Genomic DNA, 25,343 nt, shown 5'->3' with positions numbered 1-25,343 from the left:
ACACCTCACGTCTGCGACAGGGCCTCAGACCGCGCGCTCAGCTTCAAAGTGCGCCTGCGCCAGGCCGTGGTTGCTAGGGAACCGCTGAGCCGCCGTTCCTGGTCCTAGGTCGCGGCTTTAACATGGCCAAATTCGTGCTTGCGGGTGAGTGATCCCCAAGTGCCCCCCCGTAGGTCTCTCAAAACACCCAAACTCTCACCTCCTTTGGTCAATTAGCAGTGATATTCTTAACTTTTGTTCTAGCGACTCCAGCATCTATATGGACCACCTCAAGCTTCTTATGCATTCATTCAAAGATGTTTATTGGGCAGCGTCCTGTTTAAAGCACTCCCGCCCACTGGAGATACAGTGGGGGAAAACATAACACCCGGGCCTTCCAAGAGCTTTCGGTCTCACGGAGTACAGCAGCATGTAAACAAGAAATTTAGATCCACTGGAATTAATGAAATAAGGGAATTGTGCACAGGACTCTGGGAGGCGTTCCAGGAGCTGATTTGTGAATATTTGCGTTAGGGAGGCCATTCCAGATAAAAGCTAGAAGAGGCTAGAAGTCTCATGGCCTAATGGAGGAACAGTCTGGACCTGGGGCTAGAATGGGAGCAGCAGTCAGATCCTTGCACATAAAGTACACCAAACAAAGGTGTTTGAACTGTTATCTTGAAAGCAATGAGGAGTCTTAATATTTTTTTTTTAAGCAGGAGAGTATGTGTTTGCATTTTAGGAAGCCCACCTGTGTAGCAATGGAGGGGGAGGATTGAAAACGTCCACTGGTATCCAGAAAAACCACTAAAGGGTCTCAGGAAAAGCAGCAGGCTATTGTACCTGCCTCCTTCCCTTTTCTCGGCAAGTTCCTTGAAAGAGCAGACTGCTTTCTTGTCTTCAGGTCCTTCCATTCAATCTGGCTTCTGCTTCTACCTCCTTTCAGATATGGCCCTCACCAAAGTCACCAATGACTTTTACAGAAGCTGTCCAGTCCTTATTTGAAGTTTCTGATGCATTAACACAACTGGCATCTCCCATCTGCTTGGAAACCGATTTTGCTTGCTTCTTTATTCATTCAGAAGAACATTTTTGATCACTGACTGACTATTTGCTGAGAAAGCAGTGATACAGAAACTTACAGAGAACGGTGCTTGTGTGTCAGTGACAGAGCAGGTTCTGTAGGAGCAGTGTGGCAGGAGACCTCATTTAGTGGAGTCAAAGACCTCCCAGAGGGAGTGGTTTTTTAAGCAGACATCTGAAAGATGGGGAGTTACCTAGCAGAAAGGAGGTAGGGAAGAAGAGAGGGATTAAGCATAGGAGTGGAGTTGGAACGAGGAAAGCTAGTTTGGTGATGATTAAGAGTGTACAATAAGCCGAAGATGGAAATAGATTTAGTAGGATTGGAGTAAAGGGTACAAAGGAGAGAGTATCGTAGGCTGAGGCCAGAATTAGTTAATATAGATTCTTGTGAGCCATGTTTAGTATTTTAAACATTATCCAAAGTACATGGAAGGCTTTGGAAGGAGAGAACATAATCAAGTTTTCATGTTACCTGAATGTTATTCTCCATTGGAAGAGAAAGATTAGATGCCAAGACCCCAGTTAGGTGCAATAGTCCAAGAAGGAGATAGTGGCCGGCCTGGTCTGGGATGGTGGGCAATGGAAATGGAAGGAAGTGAATGGACTGGAGGGATATTACAGAGACATAATTCACAGCACTAGATGTCTAATTAGGTCGAGGAAGAGAAGTAAGGGAGAAGAAATAGTTAAAATTATTTCCAACCAATGGTTTGGAAAAATGGGTAGATAAGGAGTCACTGAAAACAAAAATTGGAAAAGTAGGCTTAATACCCTGGATACTCTTAATTCTCTTAAATAACTACGTAGTCAACATAAAGAACATAAGAGAAGGAGCAGATTCAGTGGGGGAGTTTGGGAAAAATCTGCCCTAGACATGCTGAGTGCCTATGAGACATTCAGAGGGAGATGGAAAACTACAGGAACGTGTAAACATCTTGGATAGTTCTGAACTGGATGTACAGGTTTCTACCTGAAACCAAGAGAGTGGAGAAGATTAGCCAGAAAGAATGCACAGAGTATGAAGATAAGAGGCAGTGAAGAATGCTCCTTTTAGGGGATTGATAAAGGAATAAGAACCTACAAAGTATGGAGAGAATGGCCAGAGAAGTAGGATGAAAACCCAAAGAGTGACCTGACCGTAGTGGGTGTTTCAGAAGGATAGAAGAGGGCAAATGCCAACAAGAAAATGTCAATGAGAGAAGGATCAAAAAGTATCCATTGGATGTAATGACATGGAGGTTCCCTGATGTCCCTCCAGAGAGTCATGGTTAAAGCCAGATTGAAATGGGATAAGAAATAAATGGAAGTGAAAAACTGGAGATGGCAAATGTAGAGGACTCTTTCAAGAAATTTTCATAGAAAAGGGCAGGTAGACTGCATTAGCTAAAGAGGGACATAGGCTTTTTGGTTTTTTTAGGACAGGAAAAACTTAAATATAACTGTACTATATTTAAATATGATGGAAAAGGAACATTAAGAACAGAGATAAAATGCTGAAAGAGAGGCAATTCTGAAAGCAGAAGAGGGTGGTATTCAAAGCATAAGTGGTGAGATTAGACCTGGAAAGGAGGTAGGAGCCACCTTTCGTTGAATAGGAGGAAGAAGGAAAGGATGAGTCCAAATGCAGACAGGCTTATAGGAATGATGGTAGGAGGTTGGAGGATTTACCAGCTGATGCCTTTTTGTATGATTTGGGTTTGTTTTTGTAAAGTAGAAAGCAAGGTTTTCTGTCACCTTCCAATAGTAGTGGGAAAATGGAGACAAGAGGTTTGCAAGAAGTGGGCCAAGTTTAAAAGGGTAATTGTGAAGACCAGAAAAGAGTGATGATAAAACAGAAGGAGTTCCAGGCAGAGTTGAAGGCCAGTTGAGGCTAGTGACCATGAATTTATAATGGCGCCTCTCTGTTTGGTTCTACCATGTTTCTCCAGGGGTGCCTAGCAAATGGAACCCAGAAACAGGAAAGGCAGGTACGCTTTTACCGGGCTGATTTGCCAGAAGCATAGTAGGGCAAGATAATTTACAACATGAGCCAGAGAATGATGAATTCATGAACCATGGATTTGAACTAAACAGGGAGGCTAACAGACAGGGAGTGGGTGGGAAGTTTGATGATTGAGAAGTCATGATTGAAGTTGAAGAACTCGTGATTGGGAGTAACTGGGGAAGATTGTTGCAGAGGGGGTTCTGCCCTTGGCTCCTGCCCCTCTCCTCCTACTCCCTCAGACACCTAATCCCATCTACTCCAGTGGCTTTAACTTCCTGTGTGTTGATGGCTACAAAATCTGTATCTTAATCCCTCACATGGGTCCTGTACTTGAGACTTAACATGTGCAGCTACCTGCTGGTCATATTCGATTAGATATACTGCACATACCTCCAATGCACTTGTCTATAATTAAACTTCTTACCTGTGGTTTAGAAAATAGAAGTTATCCCAGACTCGTCTCTCTCCCTTCGGCTTCTCCTCCCTTTAGCACCATGTGATTTTACCACCACTCCTCACTTCATACTTGGCCTTTTAGTGGATACTAATGAGTAGTTCATTACTAGTAATTCATGCTTAGTTAGTAGCACAGCAGCCCTTTAGAGAGAGTGAGATCTAGCTAATGCTGGGAGAGAGTAAATATCCTACAGTCTTTATTTTCTTTCCACATTTTATTACTTAAGATCCTGACCTTCTATGAAATAATTTTATTTTTACTGCTGTTATAAAAATCAAAAGTTTACATGGTGGCCGTTATACAATAATTCTATGTAATAGAATATATCATAACTATATCATCATTTCTGTAATTATATGGCAAATACTTATAACTACATGACAATTTCTGTGTGATGTAAGAAAATGTTGCTATTTTGAACTCTTTTAGGTAGAGCAGATTGCCCATATTATGCTAAAGCAGAACTTCTGGCAGATTATTTACAAAAGAATCTTCCTAATTTTCGGATACATAAAATTACACAACATCCTCATGTTTGGGAGGTAAGAAGCCTTTCTAGTGTGTTAAACTCACACACTCACAAAATGTGTTCTAATTTAATGAAATATTAGCCAGTGTATCAGATAGGCTTCCAATAATAAACGTTCATGTACTACTGATATTTTAACACTAATAAAATACATTTCTACTTACCAGTCTCAAAACATTATGTATTTTTTTCCCCAGTAGCTAGGTAGAACAAACGAGGCCCTAACCAATCAGTGGAATAAATTTCGCTATTTTTTCTCCTAGAATCCAGGTAACTTATATTATCCTTTTTAACTTTTCATTGTCCTTCATCTGATTTCTAATGACACAAGACACTACCATACTGCTGCGTCAGAAGGCTCAGCCAGCCCTGGACTCTGAAGCTGGGTGGCCCTTCAGAGATACTCTAAATACAGGCGAGGGGGCTGGGCTTTTGTACTGGCACAACTAACAGTCCTTGGATGCAGGCTGCCCTTGGGGAAGGGACTTAACTCTAAGCTAGGGAACCTCTCTGAGGTCGGTTCCTGTAGAGAGACTCAGCCCTGAGCCATCAGCAGCCAGTGCACCTGGTGGCCCAGGCAGTGCGTGTCTTGGTCGTGAAGAGGAAATCTGAAAGACACATGACAGGATCTGCTACAGTTCACCAGCTGTGCCTTTTGGATCCACATTCTCCAACTAATAATTTCATACCATCTGGGAACAGCTTTTCTGAGGTTCTGGTTGGCGTCTTTCCCTGAGGAAACTTTACAAGAAGATGGTTAGTCAAAAGAACCATAGTCTCCACTGCGTATCATTTTAGGGCTGTAACTGACGCTCGTCACCTTTCTGTCTACGGCCCAATGTCGATCCCCCTCCCGCTCTGCTGGTCTAGGTGACTTATGAGGCATAATGAACTAGACCTGTATCCTTAGGGGTCTGAGTCCTAGTTTCTAGCACATGCACATTTGCTGTCAAAACTGAGCAAAGCAGTACCAAGGATTCCCCAATGGATCACCTAGATGCCAAATATTCTTTTCTGCCCACATGCCCCAGATCAGCAGTGGCATTTACTCCTTCCAGGATGGTAACTCCTTCCCTTGACTGCTGTCCCTTGGCACAGGAGCTCCAAGTGACCAAGCAGAAGCCATAACTTAAAGTTTAATGGAACTCTTCCTGATACAACCACCCTTGCACCTCTGGAACTTAGAACCTCCAGACCCACAGAATCTAGAGTAAGTAGGTTAGGGGAAGCATGAATTCTCCAGGTGGGTCACTGGGAGTGATGGTAAGCAGGATCACTCTTAATTCCATCTCTTGGTTCCTGGGTCCATATATGTCACCTATTGGGGAAAAAGCACTATATTGATTCATGGTGTATATTGCATCCTGAAAGACAGTGCTTTATCCCTACAAGGTAGCAACCTCTAAGCACCTCCAGTGGGCTGTCCTATCCCTCTATCAGGCTGCCATGTGATGTGATTTATGATAGGGCCAGTGCATCCCATGGTTACATGCCCAGTTCTACACATGCTTTAATCCAAAGTGGTTCAGAGTGATGTTACACAGGATCCCGTGCTGCTAGGTCGAATATTTTGTAAGCTCTTGGGCAGGGTGCTGGCCAAAGCCCCACAAGCAGGAAAAGCAGTTCTTTACCCAGCATATTGATTGTGATCGTCATTGCAAAGCCTGGTCTACACAAACCAGATTGTTGATTCCAATCAGGATGAATCACTGCCCTTTCTAGGCTGAAAGGGGTGAAATGTAATCACCTTGCCACCAAGAAGCTGGTTAATGTCTTTGAGGGATAGTGTCATTATCACTGGGTCAGTGTTGGTCTGTATTACCATCACAGTGGACATTCAGCAGCAACAATGGCTAGAACAGCTTTAGTGAGTGGTGGCTCATTCTCTAGGGCCGTAGCGTAACCTCTGTCTCTTTTGTGAGCCCACTGTGCCTTCAGCTAAGTCACCTGATCTGCTGGTTGTCTCATGCTTTTATCACAATATAGTTGTTCTCTGGTGGGCACTGTCCCCAGCCTCTTTTATTTCAGGATTCTATCATCCCAATCCCCAGGGAGTCCAGCTCTAGAACAGCATGTCCTTTAATCGCCCTGGCCAGTAGTGGACATCCATACCAGGCTTCTCAGTGATGCTGAAAACATATCACCAGCACAGTTCTTATCATTTTGATGAAAGTAGTGTCCTCCAGGCCCTTCCGGAGAACATAACTGACTAGTAGGTTCCATGCTTCCATAGTAGCATATCCATACCAGCATGCCCACTTTTCTGAGCTTTTTGATTCCTTCTCCTATTGTCTTCCATGGACGTTCTGGCATTTCCATTTCATTTCTTGTGAACCATCACTTTCTCCAAGCTTCAGAGAGCCATTCTAGAAACATGTTACCACTGTCTTGTGAGGTTCTTGCCAGGATATATACCACTGAGTTGTAGAAGAGTGATTCATATTGATAAATTCTCCCCTATCCGACTGTATGTTCCATTCTTGATTCTGCACCCTCAGGGTCCAGACCTATACATTCACTGGTCAGGCTGTATAATGACTAGGGGAACCATGGTAGAATCCTCACAGCAGCATTATTTGCTTTAAGGGGTGATAAAGGCACCGAGATCTTCAGCATAATCAAGATAAATTAGTTTCTAAGCTTTTATATGTGAGGTAGTCTCATTACATATGCCTCCAATGGCAAGAATGCTATCATGTACTTTACTCACAAGAAAATTGCTCTCTAGCTCTACTCAGCTCTTGTCATTGGAAAGCCTGGTCTACACAAACCAGATAATTATGATTTAAACTTTTCCTAATGAATATTATTAACATCCATAGATGATTTTTAGCTCATTAATGCAGTCTGAATGACATAAACTGTACCCACATATCTGGAAATCAGGGTCAAGTTAACGTGGCCCTAAGATTGGAAATATCTCATAGAGAAAAGCAAGGGAAGAACCAGTTGAATTTTTTGGATATCAGAGGAGTTAGGACACTTGGCTTTTCTTTTAAGCTCTCCACTTTCATTCACAGTCTCCTCAGCAAAGAGAGCAACCTTCATTAGGTCAGCAAATTTGAAGAATCATCTTTCTGATTTGATCAATTTGTTACTTAACTCACTACTATTTTCTGCATATACCTTTTACAGTGTAAAGATGTCTAAATTTTGTTATGTATACTCAGTGGTCGTAAAAAAACGAGCTAGTTTGTGTTTGAATTCTGAAGTATTGAACTAAATTCTGACACTGATTCAATGGATGACGTGTCTTGGAACATCATTCGATAGGAGTGGCTAGAAGATTTGTGTGAAAAGAATAAGTGGAGTCACAGAAACTCCCCCATCATCTGGAGAGAGCTGTTGGATCGTGGAGGAGAGGGGTTGCTTTTAGGAGGCTATAACGAGTTCCTGGAGTATGCCCAGGTATGCGAATTAAATTGGTTTATTTGCTCAAAACATTATCCTTCTCTCACGCTGTTCTTCAAACGTCTTGCTTTCCAAAGTATTCCCTCAGCTCTCTTTTTACGCTCTTCTGGCTTTAAATAAGAACTTCCCATTATAATTACTGTCAGCTAATTATGTATTCTCGGTGTTGACTTTTTCTTTCCTAATATTTAGCTTTACTACGGTGTCACCTCTAGCATGACTACTGAGCTGATGAAGATAATTGCTCAAGAGAACCTGGAAGCACATATAGAAAAAGAACTGCAGGAAGAAGTCAGGAAAGATCTTGTCAATCCCTTGCAGGTCTGGATCACCAGGTAGCACAGCCAAACTCCAGGATTCGTGAGATTGGGTGTTTATATTTAGAAAGAACGATAGTGTGGGATTAAGTCCATGATGGAAGAACATCTGAATGTCAAGTTTGAGATTTGTATGGATAGATAGATAGATAGATAGATAGATAGATGCATATATATCCCTCAATATAGCTTCATATTTGTTTTATTTTTTTAAGATTTTTGATTTATTTATTTTGAGAGGGAGAGAGGGTACATGTGCATGGGCCAGGGAGGGGCAGAGAGAGGGAGAGAGAGAATCCCAAGAAGCCTCTGCACTGACAGCGTGGAGCCTGATACGGGGCTCGATCCCACCAACAGCAAGATTGTGACCTGAGTTGAGATCAAGAGTTGGATGCTCAACCAGCGGAGCCACCCACGTGCCTCCATATTTAAGCTTTACAATATAGTGTGTGTATGCACACACACACATGCAACCGAAGAGGAAGGGTATAGCAAAGATAAGTACTTTGACAACCCCATCTCCAGCTCTTGTCCCCTCAGTCTGTGTCTCTCAGGCCCTCTGCTGCTCTCATTCTTGCTCTTTGCCTTGCTGTCCTTCCTGCCCTTTCCCTCACTTTCTGTCTCCTCCCCCACTCCCATCTCATTGCCCGCTGCCTTCCCCTCTTCCCCACTTGCTAGAGCTGACGTTGACTCTTCCTTGGCTCTTCCTCTGTCACCTCCTGTTGTGTGCCTGCCTCACTAACCAGTGTTGTGGCTGGACCAGCCTGTGGTTCTTACCGTGACTGCAAGACACCCTCAGCAATAACCGTCAGGAAACTTTGGAAAAAGGGGTTTGTTACTTACACCTCCCGGAACTTACATGGCACACCTTGAGCCACACGGTGATGTCACTATTACAGAAAGAGAGAGAGAGAACATGTAAGCATGCGTGGGCCTGGGGCTCTGCTTTTCTTGAGGCTGAGAGTGGGGGGCCTAGGGTTTTGTGGACTCACTCTGGACTGCTGAATTTAAAACCTAAGAGTGGAAATTTAAAGCTTGGAAAGAGAAAAAACTAGTGGCCCAGATGGTCAGCTACCCAGATACTTGCTGAATTGTGGACACCGACCCATGATGCCTAGCCTATGCTGATCCTAGCCTTCTTTGCAAGGATTTAGAAAAGATAGCCCTTTCCTCCAAAATGTCATTACTTTGTAGATAAGAATATAAAGTAGAAAAGAGCTATGGTTAAATAAAACTTGTTATTTCTTTACCTTTTTAAGACAAAATGTAAACATGTAATCAGAGTGCTATGACACCATTCTTTTAAATTCTGCTTTCTGCATAATCTATTTTATTTGAAACTTTTGAAACAGGTACATTTCTTATTTGGGGATTGTTTTCAGAGGGCCACAGTAAGGGATTAGTAGTGAGCATTTGTTTGTTCAACTTTTGCTTTCTAGTCTTAAAAAGTCTATGCAGCTATGGACGCTGATTTAAGCTATTAGATCACCTGATTACTGCACATGCTGAAATATCTATTAAGAATAAAGGCTTAACAGGGGCAAAAGATTTAACTATTCATAATCTGGCTTTGCATTTTTATTAGTGCATCTGTCCCTGCCTGCTACAGCCTAATTCCCATTTTGGTAAGTGGCGAGGTGTTCGGAATGCATACGGAGATGAGCATAAATCTATTTGACAAAGAGCAGGCGGAAGAAGATCTCCACCTTCTCGTGACTGAGACTCGGAACCTGGTGGCACCCTTGCTCCGGAGCGTCTCCGTCTGCACCAGAGTGGAGGAGGCCTTCCGCCAGGCCCACGTGATCATCATCCTGGACGACAGCACCGACCGGGAGGTGTATACTCTAGAAGGCTGCATCCGAAGCAGGCTTCCTCTGTGTAGGCTGTTTGGACACCTGATTGAGAAAAATGCTCACGATTCCGTCAGAGTTATTGTGGGAGGAAAAACCTTCGTGAATCTGAAAACAGTTTTGCTTATGAGATACGCCCCAAACGTGGCACATAATATCATCGCTGTGGCGCTGGGGGTGGAAGGCCAAGCCAAAGCCATGCTGGCCAGAAAACTGAAAACAGCCCCCTCCAGTGAGTGAGCTTCCGTTTCTGTTTCTGGTTTTAAACAGGGTGATCTCAAAGCAGCTAGGAAGAACACGATACCCGTTAGGATTTTTCTGGGTAATCTTATTGTGTGATCTGACTATTGTGCAAACTGGTTTTTGGTTTTTTACTGTTTTTAATGACTGGCTGACTTTGTCCATCATTGTAAAAATTAGTAAACAGGGGCACTCGGGTGGCTCAGTCAGTTAAGCGTCCAACTTCGGCTCAGGTCATGATCTCACAGTTCATGAGTTCGAGCCCCACGTCTGGCTCTGTGCTGACAGCTCAGAGCCTGGAGCCTGCTGCGGATTCTGTGTCTCATTCTCTCTCTTACCCTCCCCTGCTCACCTGCTCATGCTCTGTCTCTTTATCTCTCAAAAATAAATAAAGACTAAGTTTTTTAAAATAAAAATTAGTAAACAAACGTTTCATATAAGACATATTTTTCAAGCTATAATTTGAAACCTAATGTTCCAATTTTCCATTATAATAGTCAATTAAGGTAATCAGTGTTTTTTTAAAAAATAATCAGGGGTGTATTTAAGTAGCTCTACTTCACTTCCCACCTGTGGGACCTTGGGCAATCACTTAACCTTGCCTCAGTTTCCTCATCTGTAACATGAGGATGTTAATAGCACTTACCTCCTGGAACTGATGTGAGGATGCAAAAAATAATGTTTCCAAAGTGCTTGGAAGAGTGGCCAGCATGTGGTAGACATTTGCGAGGGTATTTCACTTGTCCACGGGATTATATCTGAGCTGTTTGTGCTTCTGTTGGTCTTTGGAATGGCAGGCATCAGAATCCTGTGAGGATGAGACCAGTTCAGAAAAAGGATGGGTGTATTTTTTTTAATTTTTTTTTTTAACATTTATTCATTTTTGAAAGGCAGAGAGAGACAGAGCGCGAGTCGGGGGAGGAGCAGAGAGAGAGGGAGACAGAATCCAATCCGAGCTGTCAGCACAGAGCCCGATGCGGGTCTCAAACTCACAAACTATGAGATCATGACCTGAGCTGAAGTCAGCCGCCTGACTGACTGAGCCACCTAGGTGCCCCGGATTGGTGTATTTAAAAGCAGGGTGCTGTATTTAAAAATGTTTATTATATTTGACAAATTTCAGCTATTGGGTAAAGGAAAGAGAGACATGAGAGGGACGGCAGTCAATTGGATTGTCAGCGGAGTAGCAACAAGAAACTCAGCAGCAACAAAGACATTGAAGCAGAGGGACCTGAAATCAGAAAACCATCAAGGAGAATCATTTGGGGGAAGATTCCAGATGCCAAGGGGTTAGCAGACCTTTTCAGGATATCCCTTGAGTTCAGTTCACACATAACCCTGTTTCTCAGACCATGTGCATTGGCTTAGTTGGAACTCTTTCTGTTGCAGGTGATAGAAAGTCCACTCAAAGCAACTGAAGTCAGATCATTTTTTGTGGGGTTTTTTTTTCAGGCATAGATGGATGCTGGGGCTTAAATGGTGATGCCAGGTCTAGCTGGTTCTCTCTCTTGACCTATCCCTCAGCCCCGCTTTCCTCAGCGTTGGTTTGATTCTCAGGCAGGCTCTTTGTAAAAAGTGGCAAAGTGGCCACGGGTGTCTCCAGACTCATACATTCATAGCTTAGCCACCCCAGTATAAAGAGGGTTTGCTTTCTCAAATGTGCATAAGTAGCAGGATAATATCTCATTGGCCAGGCTTGGACCATTTGCCCATCTCCAAAACAATTGTTGTGGCCAGAAATCTGGAATCTGGGTCTCGTGCCTATTGATAGACCTGAGGGGTGAGGACAGCCCCACCCAAACCATATGGACTGAAATTGAGAAAGGGTAGTTATTTATAGGAAAACCAGGATGCTGTTAAAGAAAAACATTAGGAAGAAATGTTAGGAGAAAAAAACAGCAGATGTCCACTATGATTTTCTCTAACAGAGCTATAAAGAGCCTTAAATCTGATAAGCAGAATTCTTCTTCTTACTGCCCGCCTTTGCGCACAACTGTGTGAGAGTGTGATACTTGGAGCTGATGCAGCTGTTTTAGGACCACGTGGGGCAGGCCAAGAGAGTAGCATCTTCTAAGCCGCGGAGCAAACCCCCGTGTCACTGCCTACCTCAACCTGTTATTATGGAAGAAATGCGAATTCCTTCTAGTTAAGCCAAGTCACAAGGATATTCTGTTACATGAAACCAAACAGCAATCTTCCCTCATGCAGAACAGTAAAGAATGTAATCTCCACAGTAGGAAGTAGTGTGAACTTAGAATGAAGTCTTTAAGCAGATAAATAAGTGAATCAATCAACCAATCAAATTACTTACTTTTCACTTTGGATACAATATCCTTAAAAGATCCACAGTTTTAGAATCATATTAAATCTTAATCACTATTTATCTCTGACCCCTATCCTCTTATTTTCCTTCATAGTACACATCACTTTGTATAGTAAGTAGTTTTGTCACCCGCTCCCCTCCACCCCCAGAATGTTGCAAGGATTTGGGCTCATTTGTTTTCTTCCAAACGTACCACCTAAAAGCACCTCACGCATAGAAGCCAATTCAATTATTTGTTGATTAGGACGTTCCTGGGGTCCTCTGATTATAACACCCTCATTCTGCTGGAAATGAAACCAACTCAGGGGTTAAGTGATTTGCCAAAATGTCTATTCCAGTGTAGAATCAAGGACTCTGTCAGAACCAAAGCAGAGAAAAAGTTCTCTTAATGGCAAGCAGAGTGGTAAAAGGATCACACCGGTGGTACAATTTTCAGTAGTAATTCTTTGAGGGAGCATTTCAGTATTTCTTGAATTCAATGATATGCCCGTGCCCTACACAGACCACGATTAGGAATTGCCAAATCCCGATGATTAAGGAACTTATCCACGCCATTTCCACATTTTGGGGGACCATAAACTAAGATCATCTTATAGCAAAAAGATCGATCAGTCCTAAGACAAACGCACAGTCAAAAAATAGACTGCAGGCAACTTTTTTATATTAATGCTCATTATTATGTTAAACATTTTTTTTTTTTCTTCACAGGCATCAAAAATGTGATCGTTTGGGGCAATATTAGTGGAAATAACTACATTGATCTGAGAAAAGCCAGAGTTTACAGATATGAGAGTGCTATTTGGGGACCTCCTAACTATTCACGTCCTGTTTTGAGCTTGATTTTTGATAGGTATGGTATATTTTTAAGTCAAGTATACTAACAGTGTTGGGTAAATGTATAATCGTTGTTATAATCCTTTAAATCATCTTAGAAATCATTGTACAAAAATAACTTGACATTATTCACACCCACCTTTGTTTATGTGCTCTATTGAAGAAACATAGAAAATTCCACAGAATATCAATCAGTCAATCCCCATGCCCAACTTATTTGATTTTGCAATTATGAATTTTTGTGTTAGACTATCCTTCAAGTAGCCCACATACTCCTTTAAATTTGTCTCTAAAGCAAGCATACGGAAAGTGAGTCTTCATTTAACACAGAGACAGAGACATGTATCCTAATTGAAATCGGTGGGAACATTTTCAAGAATAAGGAATTAAGGTGGTGAGCGGGCCCAGGCCCGTGCTGGGTGCTCTGTCCCAGGAGAGGCAGAACCCAGAAGTGGTGAAGAGCATGGTCTCAAGAACCAAGCCACTTGGATTGGAATTCTCAAGCAGCCACCTACTAGCTGTGTGACTTCAGAGAAGTTCCTTAACCACTTTAGGCCTCAGTTTTTTCATCTACAAAGTGGAAATGGTCACACAGTATGAGCCTTATAGGGCTGTTGGGAAGATGAAAGGGATTAGCACAGGCAAAGCACTTAGACCCAAGCCTGCCACAGTCAGCATCCCCAATACGATGGGGTGGGGAAGGGGAGAGGAGGAGGAGTGACTCTGAAGTGTTTTTTTCTGAGCTTTGCAGCCCCTTTCCAGTTGCAGCATTTCCTTCCCATTGCCCCTTCCTCAGATCAGAGGCACTTCACCCGTTCCCAGAAATTATGTGCCCTGAGCCCACTCTCCTGGAGCATGCTTCCTCTGGGTAGGAGCAGTGTCTCATGGAGCTATCTCCAGCTGGCTTAGCGGGGACAGCCATTCAAGGCTTTGTTCTAGTCTAGCTGAACTACTCCCTGAATTTAAACTTTATAGATTCTAACAACTTAGTTATTTCCCCGGTCTCAATGTGAATAGCTCAAAGTCTTATGATATCATTTTATTTAGGATGAAAGATACCACTGGTTCCAAAGATAACATCTAGATATAGAATAAATTCTTTGTAATGGAAGTAATCGTTCTTGCATTTCTCTGACCATGTTTGTGTGTTTCATATTTGTTATCATGTTTTTCATTTGACACTTCGGGATTCCTTTCTGCTACAGTTCGTTACTTTTCTACTGACTTTTTATGAGATTGAAGAAGCTTGAATACTTAGATCCTTGACCCAAGGAACATTCTTTTTCACTTGCATTCCTCCCTCCATTGTAAAATTGTTTCTTTGTCTCCTTATAGGGAGTGGGTAAACGGACAGTTTGTGGCAACTCTCAAAAAGCTGACTGAGACAGGAAAACAATTTGGAAGCATCTTAGCTGCACACAGTATAGCCACTACGTTGAAATACTGGTACCAGGGCTCACCTCCTGGGGAGATCGTATCTTTAGGAGTACTAAGTGAAGGTAAATCTGTTTTGTTTTGTTTTCTTTTCTTTTTAAACCTTGTATTATTTTCAAACTTCCAGGTATGCTCTGTGCTCCTACTTCCGTTTCCCCACCTCCTGCCTGACGTGAACTATAAACTGTCCGGACGTCCAGAGTTCTATTGCCATTTATTCACCATGCATTCATTCAGTTATCCATTCAGAGATCCAGGAGTGTTTGTGCAAATGCACAGGGAGCACACAGGGATCAGACCTGGCCTCTGCCTTCAGGAGATCTCGAGCAGAGTAAGAAGAGCCAGCTAACAACAACTAAACCATTCCATTAAGTTTTTCTCACTGCATCCCCGCTGAGGAAGGGAAAGAAAGGTTGATTTTAGGCAGATGGCAGGAAGAATCAGGACAGACTTCAATAAGGAGGTGACACTCCAGGACGCCTTCAAGCTTGAGTAGTGTTGCTGTGGCAGACAAGTGTGGGAAGAACATCTTGCACATGCCACAGGAGCAAAGGCACAGGGGCAGGATCCAGAGAGCACAGCAGGACACAGATCTCAGGTGCCAGTGGAAATGTGGAAAGCCTGCTCTCCAGCCACAAATACCAGACATGCATTTTTACAGCCTCACTGCTTTCATCTGCTAAAAACCATTTCAGAGGGCTGCTACCATTTTTGCAAAGTAGAAAGAGCGAACAGTTGGTGTTCTGTGTTCTGTGGGTTCTTCTATCGAAAGTACCTCTTTCCTTTGTGTTTTATTTTCTCCCTGTGCAAACTCATTCACGCCTAAAGCTTCAGGCCTCACTCTCTGCTGAGCTGCAGCCTATGGAAACATTGCCACCTAGATGTCGCTTCAAACCAAACTACACCAAACTGAACTGTCTTCCTCTCCCATGTGATCTACCTCTTCTATTCCTTGTTATCAGGAGAACCACCATCTTCCCTGTTATTCCAGTGGCTGTAGCGCAGCTCAAGGTAATCCCCCCAAGCCCCCCAAGTCAGAATCAATCTGTCTGTCCTCTGTACACACATAGCGTGTTGTTCCTCTGTCAGACAGCATATTCCAGCCTGCCCTCACCGGTGGCATGGTTGATTACATACGTCCCCACCATCAGGGGGCATATACCCCGAGGGCAGGGCTGTGGCTGGGTCTCCTCCTTGCTGCTTCATGGTTAGACACTCAGTGGATCTTGTTTTGGTTGCAGTTAAGGTGAGAAGCACCCTTTTACTGAATGAGGTGAATTCAAATCAGCATGTGACCTTTTTTTTTTTATAGTTCTTTTTTTTTCAATGTTTATTTTTGAGACACAGAGAGAGACAGAGCATGAGCATGGGAGGGGCAGAGAGAGGGGGAGACACAGAATCCGAAGCAGGCTGCAAGGCTCCGAGCCGTCAGCACAGAGCCCGACGTGGGGCTCAAACTCACAAACCGCGAGATCATGATCTGAGCCGAAGTCTGATGCCCAACCGACTGAGCCACCCAGGTGCCCCCAGCATGTGACCTTTTTAGTGTAACAGGCATTTAAAACCTTGTCTTTATTTGTAAACAGTTTGATTAAGCTGTGTAGGAATTCACCAGCAAGCAATGGGATCAATATTGGAGGTGAGGAGCACGTAATCATTATCTCCCTGAAATATATAGGTAAACTCTCATATGTTGTCCACCCGTAAGGCTGGCTTTTTACAGATAAAAAAGAGACTGAACAGAGAACCTGGGATGCTCTCTAAGGAAAGGCCTTTTAGATCCCAGTTTCTTGACTATCCTCCCATTTTTGTTCTACTGACAACATTTTTGATGACCAGATGGCAAGAATAACTTTCTCATTTGACTGACTCACAAAAAGAGGGGGAAGTTTTATCTGTATGTTGTTCAGTTAGTGGTAAGTATTGTTGATCTTTTTATTTGGAACACATCCAAACTGAGCCCTGGGAACTGCGGGGAAGTCATCCACTTTCCCGCCCATCCCCCCCCCCCCACCCTGGCCCTCACACCGGAGCTACTGACCAGCCACATTCAGGCTAGCAGAGCAAGGCCAGGTGGACAGATGCCTTGGGGTCTTGGGCTACTGAGGTGTCAAGGAAAGGCCGCAAGGAGCAGACAAAAGGAATCCAGAAAAAATGGAGGAGAAAGACTGCATTGGCCCCCGAAGCAGAGGCAGGGGGTTTGAACCAAGCCAGAGGCAACAGAAGGCACAACAAGAGGAACAGTAGTTCTTCTTTCGGAGAGAAACACAGAGGAGAGAGTTGTCAGAACTTGGAGAGGTGCTCAGGCAACACTTCTGGAGTAAATGTTTCGATCTTCCCAGGAGAGGAATTGCCAGAAATATAGTTCCGCCATTATCATTAAAAACCATATGCGATGTCTGTCCTTTTCTACGGTGCTTAATGTGGAGGGTTTATTGTTCTGAGCACTTTGTTTTGCTTTGCTTTGTGTTTGCTCACTGCAGGCCAGTTTGGTATTCCTGAAGGGATCGTCTTTTCTATGCCTGTAAAGTTTGAGAATGGAACTTGGGTGGTTCTTACGGATCTCAAAGATATTGAAATCAGTAATCAAATGATGACCAGAATGACAAGTGATCTAATTCAGGTAATGTCCAAATAAATACAGGAGGGCTGACTCTGATACTGACTATAAACTGATTTTCTCTGGGCCAAGGCAAATGCTGATCTTCTGTGGATTCAGTTGCATCTTATCCCTAAAAACAATAAGAAGGCAATAAGAGTTTGAAGAAATCAACAGAAGAACACTACTCATTAGGTTATATAATTTCTGGCATGTTAAAAATATTTGTTGGTTACCGGGGCGCCTGGGTGGCTCAGTCAGTTAAGCGTCCGACTTCAGCTCAGGTCATGATCTCGCGGTCCATGAGTTCAAGCCCCGCGTTGGACTCTGTGCTGACAGCTCAGAGCCTGGAGCCTGTTTCAGATTCTGTGTCTCCCTCTCTTTCTGACCCTCCCCTGTTCATGCTCTGTCTCTCTCTGTCTCAAAAATAAATGTTAAAAAAAATTTTTTTTTTAATGTTTGTTGGTTACCTAAAAATCAAGACTCAAGGTGCTTTTCTATTGAAGAATGATTAAGTTAGCAATTGTGGTCATTTACTTCTCTGATTATAAAATTTTTCAACAGGAGAAACTTGTTGCACTTGGAGATTTGATCAGCTTCCAGCCCTATCAGTCAGGTAATCTTTTAGATGTGACATTTTATTGAGCTGTTATTAAAAGACTACTAAAATAGTTGTAGAAATGAAATATTACTCAGCCATCAAAAAGAATAGAATCTTACCATTTGCAATGATGTGGATGGAGCTAGAATGTATTATGCTAAACAAGTCAACCAGAGAAATACAAATACCACATGATTTCACTCATGTGGAATTTAAGAAACAAAACAGATGAACATATGGGAAGATGGGGAAAAAAAGAAAAGAGAAGAGAGTGAAACAAACCACAGAGAATCTTTTTGTTTATTTTAAGTGTATTTACTTAAGAGAGAGAGAGCATGCACATGCGAGCAGGGGAGGGGCTTAGAGAGAGAAAGAGAAAGAATCCCAAGCAGGTTTCTTGCTGTCAGCACAGAGCCTGACATGGGTCTTGAACCCACGAACCATGAGATCATGACCTGAGCCAAAACCAAGAGTCAGATGCTCAACTGACTGAGCCACTCAGGTGCTCCACAAGAGACTCTTAATGACAGACAACAAACTATGGGTTGATGGAGGGAGGTGGGTGGGACACGGGCTAGATGGGCGATGAGTATTAAGAAGGGCACTTGTGATGAGCACTGGGTGTTGTATGTAAGTGGTGAATCACTGAATTCTACTTCTGAAACCAATATTGCACCGTATGTTAACTAACTAAAATTTAAATTAAAAAAAATAAGATCACCATAATCATCCATGAAGAAAATAAAACATTTGTTGAAACTGAATCACTATTTGATATTGGTAACTATAATCTACATTTTATCACATTTAAATGAAATTATTGACAAAATAAACTACCAAGTTCAGTGTGTCCTGTGAAATAAAATATCTCATAAGAATGCTAAAGAAATTACCTCTTAAAAACACTATGACCTTGGGGCACCTGGGTGGCTCAGTTGGTTGAGCATCTGACATCAGCTCAGGTCATGATCTCACAGTTCATGGGTTTGAGCCCCACATTGGGACTTTGCGCTGACAGCGCAGAGCCTGCTTCAGATTCTCTGTCTCCCTCTCTCTCTTCCCTGCCTCCACTTAGGCTCTCTCTCAAAAATAGACATTTTTAAAAAGCTTAAAAAAAAAGCACTATGACCTTATAAATGCGTATATCATAAGTATTCATTTCCCAGGGCTGCCATAACAAATTACCACAAACTGGGGGGCTTATACAAGGGAAACTTATTCCTTAGTGAATAAATGAGACTAGAAGACCTACAGCAAAGTGTTGACAGGGTCATGAGCCCTTTGAAGGCTCTAGGGAAGCACCCTTTCCTGCCTCTTCGAGCTTCTGGTGGCAGTGTTTGGCGGTCTGGGCTATAGCCGCATCACTCCAATCTCTGGCTCTGTCTTCACATGTCAGTCTTCTCTGTGCGTGTGTCTGTGTTTCTTCTCAAATGGTGTCCATTTGAGATGAAACACAGACACCAGTATGACCCCCTGTGAACTTGATTAGATCTGCTAAACCTTATTTCTAAATAAGGTCACATTCACAAGTATCAGAGATTGGGACTTCAGCATGTCTTTTTGGGAACACAATCCAACCCACAACATCCCATTCACTTTTAGATCACTTAAAAAACAATAAATTTTAATAAGCTTATTTTTCTCATGGGCAGTTTCTCGAATCCTAAACTGACAAGGAAATGTTATCATCTTTCTTTAATCTCTAAATATTGAAAATATTTAACAATCAGTGTGGCACAGATTTCACCCAATCTGCCTCTTAGAATGAATTAACTGGTAAAAAGAACTGGGCAGTGGACAGAGGACTTCCTTGGTCCAGACTAGAGAAGTTTTAGTGAGGTCAAAGCATTGCCATAGGGGAAGGGCAGAGAGACTAGACCTCAAGGAAAAGAGATTCTGGGCAGAAAGGTGGGCTTTGGGAATTCAGACCTGGTTCTGCCTGGTAGTCAAGTCACCAGGAATGGGCCAAAGTCAATGAAGCCCAAAGACAGCATGGAAATCAAGGGTATGGACTCAGAAGTCCAAAGAGCAGTCGATTTTCACTGGAACTCTTTTATTCCCAGATTTTTGAGGCCCTCTGTGAGGTTTCCTGCTTTTGCAGGGTGGAGCTACAAATTCCTTTTCTGAGAATGGGGTATAAAGCAGTCATTCTAAATTTGACTCCTTTGACTGGTAGTTAGTCCTAAATTTTCCATAATACTTGCATTATAGAGGGTTTTGTGAAAAAAGAACAACCTGATTTTATGCTATTTTCATTAACAAAGGTCAAAGCGTATATGTGTGTGTGTATATATATGTGTGTGTGTGTGTGTATGTATGTATGTATGTATATATATATGTGTATATATATATACATATATATATACATACGTATATATATATGTGTATATATATATATATACATATATATATATACATATGTATATATATATATTTTGATTATCTCGACTCTGTCACCTGAAGGTGACTTGACCAAAACACTGTTCCAGAGATTCCAAGATCAGAGCATTAAAAATAATCAGAATTTTGCTGTTTGGAGATCTCTGCTTATGAACATATCAATGAGATGATTCGTGTATGAGGTTTGTTTAATCTTTTCCATTAATTTAATACATAATTTCTTGACTTTTAGAAACTGACTTAGACGAAAGAGATGAAAAGACCACCTTACCCACCACATACACCAACCAGGAAAATCAAAGAGTCTCAGATGGTAGGTATATCAATTGAAAAAAAATAATGTCCTTTTTATCCAAGGTTTAACACTAAATTTTGAAGAAAGGAATTTGATCATCAATTAACCATGAAGGGGAGGTAAGCCTTTCATCACCCTTATCCTATATTCAAAAATCAGATCAGGGGCGCCTGGGTGGCGCAGTCGGTTAAGCGTCCGACTTCAGCCAGGTCACGATCTCGCGGTCCGTGAGTTCGAGCCCCGCATCAGGCTCTGGGCTGATGGCTCAGAGCCTGGAGCCTGTTTCCGATTCTGTGTCTCCCTCTCTCTCTGCCTCTCCCCTGTTCATGCTCTGTCTCTCTCTGTCCCAAAAATAAATAAAAGTTGAAAAAAAATCTATTAAAAAAAATCAGATCATATTTAAAATCTATTAAAACCTGTGAAGGAAATTACCAGCGATTCATTGAGCACCTTCTGTATGCTGGCCACTGTGAGAGACACTGGGGGACACAATGACAGAGTTATGGCCACACAAACACGTCCTGGGAAAGGAGCTATAAGAATATTAAAAAGTAAATGCAAAGATGCACAATGAATTAAAAAGCTCAATAAAGCAAAGCAAGACAGGTCAAAAGTAAAGAGAGTACATAATAACTAATCTGGAAACTCACAAGGAAATGAGAGGTCCTTGTAATATATGGAAGAAGTTTAGTCATATCTTCAAATTTAGTTGGGACTTACAGTAGCTAAAAATAACCAAATGGTCATATATTTAGTTAGAAACTGTGCTAGTTCTGTCACACATGGTGAAAATATTCTAGAGATTATTGTACAACAATGTGTACCTGGTTGATATGCTCGTGTACGCTGAAAAACCTGTTAAAAAGGTAGATTTCACGTTACACGTTTTTAGCATAATAAAAAAAGAAAGAAAGAAATACTAGGTTCTAGAGACATGAACATAAATCAAATGTTGTTCTTGCTCTCAAAGTGCTCACCATCTAGCGTGGGAAACAGCAAAGCTGACTTAAAACTACCCAATTGAGGGGCACCTGGGTGGCTCAGTTGGTTAAGCGTCCACCTTCTGCTCAGGTCATGATCTATATAGCTTGTGAGTTCGAGCCCCATGTCGGGCTCTGTGCTGACAGCTCAGAGCCTGGAGCCTGCTTGGGATTCTGTGTCTCCCTCTCTCTCTGCCCCTCCCCTGCTCGCTCTCTCTCAAAAATAAATAAATTTTTTTTAAAAATTAAAAAAAAAACTACCCAACTGAGAAGGCAGTGGTATGCAGAGAGAGGCCCAGGCATAATGGAACCACATTGGGGGTCTCCTGACATAGACAGGAGTGTTAGCAAAGGCTTTCAAGAAGAAACAAAATGGGAGTGGAGTCTAGAAGGATGAGTAGGAATTACTCACGTCATGTAGTGAAAAAGAAGCATGCTAAGAGGAAGAGTAGAAGAGGCTGTGGGAGGTGCACCACCAGAAGGAGACACATGAGCCAAGGAGACATGTCAGGTGACCAAGGCATGACCAGAAGTGTGAACCTGAGGCAGTGTGGAATTGTATTCAGAAGACATTAAATAGAGTAGCTGGGCTAGAGCAGAGGGTCCCAAGAGGATGAATGGAACTGGAAAAGGTGGATGGAGGACATCTCCAGTTTGGCTGAATGGGTGGCTGAGAGCTCAGCAAAACAGCCGGTGGGTGGCCAGACAAATCACGGAATGGGTGGGTCAGGCTTAGAGAACTAATGTGGCTCTATCATCGGCCCCTAGAGGATGATCACGCAGCGCAAGTCAGTGTCCGAAGGATTGTGCTGAGCTCAGTCCCAGACAGAATAGGCACTTTAAGAGGCCCAGGGAGACAGTATCTGCAGGGATCAGAGTGTCAGCACTATTGTTCCAGTGAGCCTGCTGGTGCTAAGCAGTACTCAGGAAAGGAGTGAGGGCTCCAAGGCCCTTGTGAGGGAAATGAGAAAAACTGGAAGACCTGTCATGATGAAGGTGACTGGCAGCTTTCCAGAACAGATGGAGAAAAGCCAAATTGTAGAGGATCTACTCCTGAGTTTCGACATCAGAACAATCTAAGTGGTTAATTAAAATGGTAGATTCTTAGGGGGCACCTGGGGGGGTCAGTCAGTTAATCAAGCATCCAACTCTTGATTTCAGCTCGGGTCATGATCTCAAGTTCATGAGTTTGAGCCCTGAATTGGGGTCTGCACTGGCAGTGAGGAGCCTGCTTGGGATTCTTTCTCTCCTTCTCTTGCTGCCCCTCCCCTGCGCTTGCTTGCTCGCTCTCTCTCTCTCTCTCTCTCTCAAAAAATAAACAAACTAAAAAAAATTCTTAATGGTAGATTCTTAGACCCTCTACTAAGTCATAATCTTACGTAGACTGAAGAATGTTAGTGGTGATAACATGAAGAAAATGGGATTGATCTCAGGTTGTTTCGGGGCTAGCTGTTGAATGAGCATCAAGAATCAAATATCACTCGATAGAGCTTTGCAGTGTGAGTTCGGTGAGTTGTCAAAAAATTTTGTGGGCGACAAAATCAGTATAACAACTGGCATTTTTTCCCTAAACTGGAATAAAATTGATAAGAAAAGAACAGTGAGAAGACCAGAATTTTCTTCCCGGTGCACTTGAATAGAATAGAAAAACAAAGATTAGTAAAGATTAGAAAAGGGTAAGTACTGTTTCCTGTAACTTTTTTTGTTTTATTATATGCACACAAGTGCACGTACTGGACTATAATGTCAAATACATTTTTAACTGTAAGTCCTGGTCAACAAAGATGGAAAAACACTGACCTAGAACATTTCAGAGGTTGTTATAGTCTACAGCCAATATGTTTTTTTTAATTTTGCTTTCAGAATACAAAGATAGAATGTATTCTGATCTAATCCAAGATGAGGAAAAAGATCTAGTTATGCCAGACAGTAAGTCAGTCGAGTAAGAAACAATCTCTGGGGGCGCCTGGGTGGCGCAGTCGGTTAAGCGTCCGACTTCAGCCAGGTCACGATCTCGCGGTCCGTGAGTTCGAGCCCCGCGTCAGGCTCTGGGCTGATGGCTCGGAGCCTGGAGCCTGTTTCCGATTCTGTGTCTCCCTCTCTCTCTGCCCCTCCCCCATTCATGCTCTGTCTCTCTCTGTCCCAAAAATAAATAAACGTTGGGAAAAAAAAAAAAAGAAACAATCTCTGTAGTGCTAATGGTCACGACTCACATTGTCCAGTCTTAGACAATAACGTTGCAGTCAGAAGAACATAGTCCAGCTCTTGAGATGCCATATGAAAGTGATCTGGCATCTGGCAGCTCCTAAAGAGCAAGGCTTTCAGAGAAACTTGGAATGGAAGAAACAACATAGGAGAAAATGAGAAGATCTGCAAAAATCAATGTGTTTTAGATACTAAAATCTCTGTTCTTTTCATTCTCTATTTACTATGGTGGGTTTTTCAGAGGTGACTCCTCTAACCATCTCTGAAAAGCCATACAGTCAAGCACCCATAAATGGTCGGTGGGAAACAAAACATTAACTAGTCTGTTTCTTATTCTATAAGTAGAACTGGGCAGAAGAGATCAAGTTTCCCCCAGATACAGTTCTTTTCAAACCCTTTCCCCATCCCACATCCCCAGGTCCTCAACTTTGCTCACTGATGCTTCTGGAACCTACCTTCCTACATTTATAACCAGGGCTGTGTCAATGACAACTGAATCATTCCCTTAGAATGAATATGTAAGGAAATGGACACAGATAGATCTGTGAGTCCAGATTTCCAAAGTCTATAACCTAGTTGTCACGGTATTGTCTGAAAACAAGGCTGATGCAGACTTCTTTGTGGTTGACCAGTCAGGATATTCACCCACGCCTCCACACTTTTATTTAAATGTCCAATAAAATGAACAAATCAATTGTACCTTCCATTGTGAAAATGTACAGTATGATGGGCTTTGAAGCGGGGCTCACCACAGGGAATTGGAATTGGTGCATAGGTGAGAAGCAGGGCCAAGAGAATAAATGGAACTGACAACATAGCTGCAAACAAAATCGAGAATGGAAAGCAAAGGAGCCAAGGGACACTGCACATAGAAATAGATTGAGGTGAGGAGGGAGGCCAGAATTTAGTTTTGCTGTATAAAAATACCTAGCAATGGTCTCGTGGTTCAATGTCCCTCCTAGATAGAATCCCTCTCACACACACACATGCTCCCTCAATTGAATCAGATGGAATACAGGAATCCAGGGAACAGAAGAAAGAGGAGAGCAACAAAAGCTAATACAAATATAGGTTATCAATAGATTTTTAAATAGTTATACCTTTTACCCTCTTCCTTTTACAGATTCTGAAGGCAAAACTATGGAAGAGCAATAGAGCATATTAGACCAACTATAAAGTTCTTTAGTAATGTAATAAATACGGAAAGACCCATGAATGTCTGTATTTAGGGAAGAATAATTTGAAAAGATTGGCTTTCATCTTAGATGATGTTATGCTAGACAACGACAGTGACAGCACACACCCACGCAAAAGTGAGTCCAATCATTTTGTGTTACCCGAATCCACCCATAGGTTTCCTTACTGTCCCATTTTCTCATACAGTTCGGTGTCAGTTGCTATTTTATAAACCACATTAAAATACAGTTGTCAGTCATTGCATCCTTGCCCATATATCCTTCTAGGAGAATCTGCTTCCTCCCACAGGCCACACCTAAGGCATGGACATAAGCAGCCATGTTTGCTCAGCTGGTCTCACCACCTTTGGCTTCATCTGATTGTACCAGAATAAACATACTTTACTCAGAGAGAACCAACTAGATTTTTTGTCTCTGTGTCCAAAAATTTGCACTGAGAAAAATGGATAAGTAACTTGGTGTCTGGATGATGGTAATGACAATAAACTAGAGAAGGCCACACATTTCTGCTGTGAGGTCTTCAGAGCTAGTCAGGTTCACCACCTTCATTAGGTCTGGCTGTGTATCCTTTCTCCTTGAGTTTGCTTGGGATAATTATATTTACAATAAATCACACTTTTACTTTA

At 42.4% G+C, this 25,343-nt stretch overlaps 1 protein-coding gene across 4 annotated transcripts; it reads left to right on the top strand.

Moving 5' to 3' along the window:
• The first annotated feature begins 5 nt into the window (after nt 1–5).
• On the top strand, nt 6–25,343 carry MDH1B (malate dehydrogenase 1B). 4 transcript variants are annotated; one of them, XR_006713113.1, is made up of 12 exons: nt 6–144; nt 3,933–4,045; nt 7,306–7,440; nt 7,636–7,778; nt 9,346–9,842; nt 12,882–13,023; nt 14,343–14,506; nt 16,925–17,064; nt 17,605–17,656; nt 20,274–20,354; nt 24,645–24,834; nt 25,007–25,343. XR_006713113.1 is itself a non-coding variant. In XM_045480949.1 (11 exons), the coding sequence occupies exons 1-11, from the start codon at nt 123–125 to the stop codon at nt 24,674–24,676; spliced, it is 1,521 nt and encodes a 506-aa protein (XP_045336905.1). In that variant the 5' UTR covers nt 6–122; the 3' UTR covers nt 24,677–25,343. The 4 variants fall into 4 exon arrangements, 3 of the variants coding, with proteins under 3 accessions (XP_045336905.1, XP_045336906.1, XP_045336907.1); XM_045480949.1 differs by having other exon boundaries at nt 24,645–25,343; XM_045480951.1 differs by lacking the exon at nt 6–144 and adding an exon at nt 310–496 and having other exon boundaries at nt 24,645–25,343.

The sequence above is a fragment of the Leopardus geoffroyi genome, chromosome C1 (genome assembly GCF_018350155.1).
Source record: "Leopardus geoffroyi isolate Oge1 chromosome C1, O.geoffroyi_Oge1_pat1.0, whole genome shotgun sequence".
NCBI classification, from domain to species: Eukaryota; Metazoa; Chordata; class Mammalia; order Carnivora; family Felidae; genus Leopardus; species Leopardus geoffroyi.
This window is presented reverse-complemented; position numbering and strand designations above follow the sequence as displayed.

Coding starts and splice junctions, on each gene's coding strand:
- MDH1B (XM_045480949.1), top strand. CDS start 123: ATGGCCAAATTCGTGCTTGCGG. Junction 17,657..20,273: donor CTTCCAGCCCTATCAGTCAG/GTAATCTTTTAG, acceptor CTTGACTTTTAG/AAACTGACTTAGACGAAAGA. Junction 20,355..24,644: donor AAATCAAAGAGTCTCAGATG/GTAGGTATATCA, acceptor TTCCTTTTACAG/ATTCTGAAGGCAAAACTATG.